We start from the raw sequence: 6,000 nt of genomic DNA, 5'->3' as shown, positions 1-6,000 counted from the left end.
TTTCAATGGCGGAGGCTGTTCAACAGCCCCACCAAGCACCATGAGTATTATTGTATGGAACTGTCGTGGGCTTGGGAACCTGCGGACAGTGAAGGAGCTTGAAGTGATGATTCGGGCTAAAGATCCCTCCATCATGTTTTTAGCCGAAACATGGGTGGATGAAACTAGGCTACAAGAGATTAAAAGTAAGATAGAATTTGACAATTTATTTTTTGTGGAAAGAAATAATAGAGGGGGCGGTCTTGCTCTATATTGGAGGAACTCTATTGATGTACATGTAGATACATTTTCCAGGAATCATATTGACTCTATTATTAACAAAGGAAAGGAGGATGAATGGCGCTTCATAGGTTTCTATGGAGAGCCAGTAGCCCATAAACGATATGAGTCATGGAATAAGCTCCGACAACTTCAGAAAAAATTTAATCTCCCTTGGTTGTGTGCCGGGGATTTTAATGAAATTCTAGGGAGCTCTGAGAAGCTTGGAGGAAGTAATAGAAATCAAGCACAGATGCAGCTTTTTCGAGATGTGGTGGATGAATGTGGTTTTATTGACCTTGGATTCTCAGGTCATCGGTTTACATGGCAGAAGCACTTCACTACAGGTCAATCTATATAGGAGCGACTTGATCGGGCTTTAGCAATTAACGATTGGCTGTTAAGATTTGCAGGTACAAAGGTCCAACATCTAACCGCAGACTCATCGGATCACAGTCCACTCTGGATTAATACCATGGGACTTGACTTTCACACAACACCAAAACTCTTCAGATTTGAAGAAATGTGGTTGTCCGACCGGGGGTGTTCTGAAATAGTTGAGGCAATTTGGGATGCTAGAGGCATGGAGGATCCAACATTTAGAACAGTGCACAAGATAGAGAAGTGTGGAAAGGAGCTGCTGAAATGGAACAAGGAACACTTCGGCAATGTCCAAGCTTTGCTGAAACAGAGAAGAAAGGAATTGATTCATGCAGAGAAGGAGGCCATGCGGACTGGTCAAAATTTTCGGCTCTTAGAGTTGAAAAAGGAGATAGAAAGCTTGGTGGACAAAGAACAAAGATAGAAGGCCCAATGTGTGAGGAAGCCACCAATTCTATCCAAAAGGTGATTAGTACTGACATGAACCACCAATTATCTTCAGACTTTACAGATTGGGAGGTACAAAAGGCTATCAATGAAATGGCCCCACTAAAAGCCCCTGGACCCGATGGCATGCCGCCATTGTTCTACCAGCACTTTTGGAGTACCCTTGGTAATGATGTATCACAATCTATTTTGCATTTTCTTAATTCCGCTACTTTACCTGAACATCTTAATCATACTTTTATTTCCCTCATTCCAAAAAATAAATCCCCTGAGCATGCTTCAGATTTTAGACCCATAAGCCTTTGCAATGTGCTCTACAAGATTTTCTCAAAAGTCTTGGCAAATAGACTCAAAAAAATGCTACCAAATATTATTACTGAAAATCAGAGTGCTTTTACTAAAAGTAGACTTATATCTGATAATATTTTGGTTGCTTTTGAGTCTCTCCATAGCATGCAAAAACATTGTGGAAAGGAGAATTACATGGCTATTAAATTAGACATGAGTAAAGCCTATGATAGGGTGGAGTGGCCCTACCTTGAATCTGTGATGAGAAGGCTGGGTTTCATTGAAAAATGGATTAATTTGATGATGTTATGTGTCAAGACAGTGTCCTACTCTATTCTTGTGAATGGAGAACCTAAAGGGTTGATTAAACCTTCCAGAGGGATACGCCAAGGAGACCCACTTTCACCATTCCTTTTCCTGTTGTGTACGGAGGGTTTACATGGCCTCATTACCAAGGCAGCTGCACAGGGTGATATTAAGGGTTATTCTCTTTGTAGAAACAGCCCTAGACTAACCCATCTCCTTTTTGCAGATGATAGTCTATTGTTTTGCAGGGCCACAATTCAGGAATGCCAGCAGATCATGAACATCCTTGAAGTATATGGCAAATGCTCGGGTCAACAAATCAACAAAAATAAAACTACCATCTTCTTCAGCAAGTCCACTTCTGAAGAGACCAAGAATCAAATCAAAATTGCACTGGACGTACCTGAGATTGTGCAATATGAGAAGTATTTGGGGCTACCATCACTAATAGGGAGACATAAGAAAGCCAGCTTTAACTTCATAAAAGAAAGGGTGTGGAGAAAACTTCAGGGGTGGAAGGAGAAATTGTTGTCTCAGGCAGGAAAGAAGATCCTTATCAAGGCAGTGGTTCAAGCGATACCGACCTACACAATGAGTTGCTTCAAACTCCCTTTGGAACTTTGTGCAGATATCGAGAGCCTCACTAGAAAATTTTGGTGGGGGCAAAAAGGAGATAGAAGAAAAGTTCATTGGGTGAAGTGGGACACTCTCTGTAAACCAAAGATAGAGGGGGGCATGAGCTTCAAGGACCTAGCTAATTTCAATGATGCACTCTTGGCAAAGCAAGCATGGAGATTACTACACCAAAAAGACTCTTTATTCTATAGAGTCTTCAAAGCGAGGTTCTTTCCCCATTGTTTCATCTTAGAAGCTCCTAGCTCGAACAATGGTTCCTATGCATGAAGGAGTATCCTAAAAGGAAGGGACTTATTGCTGAAGGGGGTTAGATGGAGGGTGGGGTGTGGAGAAGATATAAGTGTGTGGAATGATGCATGGTTGCCATCACCAACACAGACTCGGGTCAGCTTACATGTTGTACATGGCTTTGAAGACATGAAACTCTCAGAACTCATCGATCCGGTCACTCATAAATGGGATCAGAACCTACTGCATGGACTTTTTACTCCTCACGAGGCAGAGCTCATTGCAAGCATCCCTCTATGTTTGACTAAGGTGAAAGATGTCATGGTTTGGCCCTTTACTCCTTCAGGCTGCTACACTGTGAAGTCTGGTTCGAAGTTCTTAGTTGCGGAGCAAACTAGAAGCCAACAACGAAGTCCTAATCCTAATGATAACGGGCTGTGGAAGATGATTTGGGGTCTTTCAATGCCACCCAAGGTACGTAACTTCCTGTGGAGGGCTTGCCAAAACACCCTTCCGGCCAAGTACAACCTCAGACGACGGTACATATTGACAAAGGATACATGTGATCTATGTAAGGTGGAGGTGGAAGACATATACCACGCACTATGGGGTTGTAACCAACTATCACAGGTGTGGGACTCCATCCCTTCTTTTGCTTTTAGACACTCAAAATCCTTCCCCTCAATCCGAGAAGTGTTGAAGTTCACGTATGAAGAACAAAAAAAATTTGAGTTAATGGCTTCGATTATGTGGACCATTTGGCACCATAGAAACCAAATTGACGCAAGTGATCCATGCAGCTTCACAGGCTCTCGCCACATTCCAAGACTCTGTTTCTGGCACCCCAAAACAGAGCTGACACAGCTCACAAATGCAGAGCAGGTGGTCTCCTCCTCCGATGGGAATGATCAAGGTTAATTTCGACGGGGCCTTATTCAGGGATATAAGGAAAGCTGGCATCGAAGTGATAGTTCGAGACAGTAACGGGCAAGCCATAGCCACTCTGTCCGAACAAGCTAGCTTTCCCTTTTCCCTGAAGATAGCAGAAGCAATGGCTGCAGCCAGAGCATTATCTTTCGTACAAGGACTTGGCTTTACTTCATTCATCTTGGAAGGAGATTCAGCTAATGTAATAAATACCCTGAAGTCGGAAGAGATGTCCTTGTCAACCTATGGTCACATACTTAGCTCAGCAAAGTCCCTGTTGGTGGTTAGTAGTTATGTATCTTTTTCCCATGTTCGCCGTTCTAGTAACATTGTAGCGCATAACCTAGCTAAACATGCTAGACTTGTTAGAGGTTTTTCGGTGTGGACTGAGAATGCTCCTCCACATCCAGATTATGTATTTCTGACCGATCATGGTTAACTCTTCTCAATAAAGTTGATGTCTTCTTTCTCAAAAAAAAAAAAAAAAAGTTTTAATCTCCACATTTTATTTAGTTAGTGGATGATGTGGTAGTTTTTTATTAAAATAAAAAGAGATTTCAGTTAAAAAAGTACTAGAGGTAAGCCAAACTCCTTATTTAAGATGTTTATTGAAAATGGAATTTATTATGTCCACAATATTTTTACAAGAAATCATATGTAGTAAGTTATTATTTGTTCTAATTTGAATCTACAACTCAAATTACTTTTTTGCCCATCCACAACAATTAATAACCTGCCACTTAGGATTTGTAGTAAAAGTATTGTGAAAATATTATAGACGTATATCATTTCTCTTATTAAATTTTTATCCAAAATAATACTTCTATATCTATTTTTATTTTTTTAGGGAAAAAAATGCATGGCTTCATTCATATTTTTTGAATTATACTTCAATCCATGTATAAAAATTTTGTTATCAAAATTTCCACAACAAAGCCTAGGTGGCAATATGTTTAATCGTATGTAAAAAGATGATGCCAGTAGTGGACTTAAATGAGAACCAATAACAACTTGTCAACTAGTCTTTGTTGTGAAATTATTGAGAAAAATATTGTGTTCGTAGTACTATAAAAAAATTTTAATTGCAAATTGTGTGGGCCCATGTGTGTGGTGGTAGCAGGACCCGGCTCAACAAATTTTGGGACTAAAGGCGAAATCTTTAAATTGTGCCCTTTTTATATTTAAATATTTATTTAATTTTTAATGTAACCTTTTATTTAAATCTAATTTCCTTGTTTTTTGAGACGCAAAATTGAAGTTTTTGTGTTCAAGTTCTCCGATTTATGATATAAAATACTTTTGAACAAATGAAACATGATTTGTAATAGAAATTTATAATTTAACTAAAATAAAACTTAAAAGTATATATCAATAGAAACTTTTTTTTTTTTTTTTGGGGGTCAAAAACAATATTGCCACTTTTCTAAATGACACAATCATGTCATATTCTAAATATTCACGAGTAAAAATTTATTTATCACATAAGTTAATAAATAAATATTAATACAAAGTAATTATTCTAAATTAATTTCACGTAAATATTTAGATTTGATTAAAATATATATTATTTAAGAAAAAAATAGGATAACTTATGAAAGTATATATTTATCCTTTTTTTTCTTAAATAATATATGTAGGGGCTAGGGCTCAAAATAATGTATTAGGCCTTGGGCCTTGTCCGAGGACACTAACAAGTCTGAGGAGGAGAAGATGACTTAAATGATCCACATTACAAGTCTCACCAGTGGGGGAAGGTCCGAGGAGGAACTCCTCCTCAGACACGACAAACGTAAACTAAGAGTGTACTCTAGTAATTGGAATGCGCCCTATGAACATGTGAGAGGGAAGAAAACTCAAAATATCTAAGGAAAAGCTGTCACCACCACATTAAATGCACTGCAGCTACTTTTTTGGCCGCATTAATGTAGAGAGGACCCCTGAACAGTGCTGCCTTGGCTGCCACAACTCACAAAGGACTGAAAGGGGTGTCTGATGGGATTCAAGTGGGGATCTAGATGATCAACAAGTGTAAGGTCCAGATGATCAGAAATGAGCTATATAATATGGAAGAGCCCCCATGAGGAGGGGCCGAAAAAAAAAAAAAAAAAAAAAAAAAAAAAAAAAAAAAAAAAAAAAAAAAAAAGGAATACTGTAGCATACTAAACTATCTTAATATTCAGTATACGATAAATTTTGGCCTCCTTGGACTAACATCCAGTGGCACTGATGTCTTTTATTTGTGCTTGTCTCTTAACTCCATACTAGCCGTTGCCTAACTCATTAAGATCTAGTTTTTTGACCCATACTCTACAAAATTCATTGTATTGGACTTATTATACCAGGGTTCCATACATTTGGGCTTGGGCTCCAAATCTTGCCCCTACAATATATATTTTAATCATATCTAAATATTTGCATAAAATTAATTTAGAATACTTACTTTGTATTAGTTCAGTACAAATGGGAATCGGGCAAAGTCAAAAAATAATTAAATTATTAAAAAAAAAGGTACAACAAAGCAACAAGGAA

General features: G+C 38.2%; 1 protein-coding gene across 1 annotated transcript; it reads left to right on the top strand.

Annotated features, from left to right (window-relative positions):
- The first annotated feature begins 2,733 nt into the window (after positions 1-2,733).
- Positions 2,734-3,462, top strand: LOC126698639 (uncharacterized). Its single transcript, XM_050396014.1, has one exon. The coding sequence runs from the start codon at positions 2,734-2,736 to the stop codon at positions 3,460-3,462; it is 729 nt and encodes a 242-aa protein (XP_050251971.1).
- The last annotated feature ends 2,538 nt before the right edge of the window (positions 3,463-6,000 follow it).

The sequence above is a fragment of the Quercus robur genome, chromosome 2 (genome assembly GCF_932294415.1).
Source record: "Quercus robur chromosome 2, dhQueRobu3.1, whole genome shotgun sequence".
In the NCBI taxonomy this organism is placed as follows: Eukaryota; Viridiplantae; Streptophyta; class Magnoliopsida; order Fagales; family Fagaceae; genus Quercus; species Quercus robur.
The sequence above is the reverse complement of the archived record's forward strand: the minus strand, read 5'-3'. Positions and strand labels throughout refer to the sequence as shown.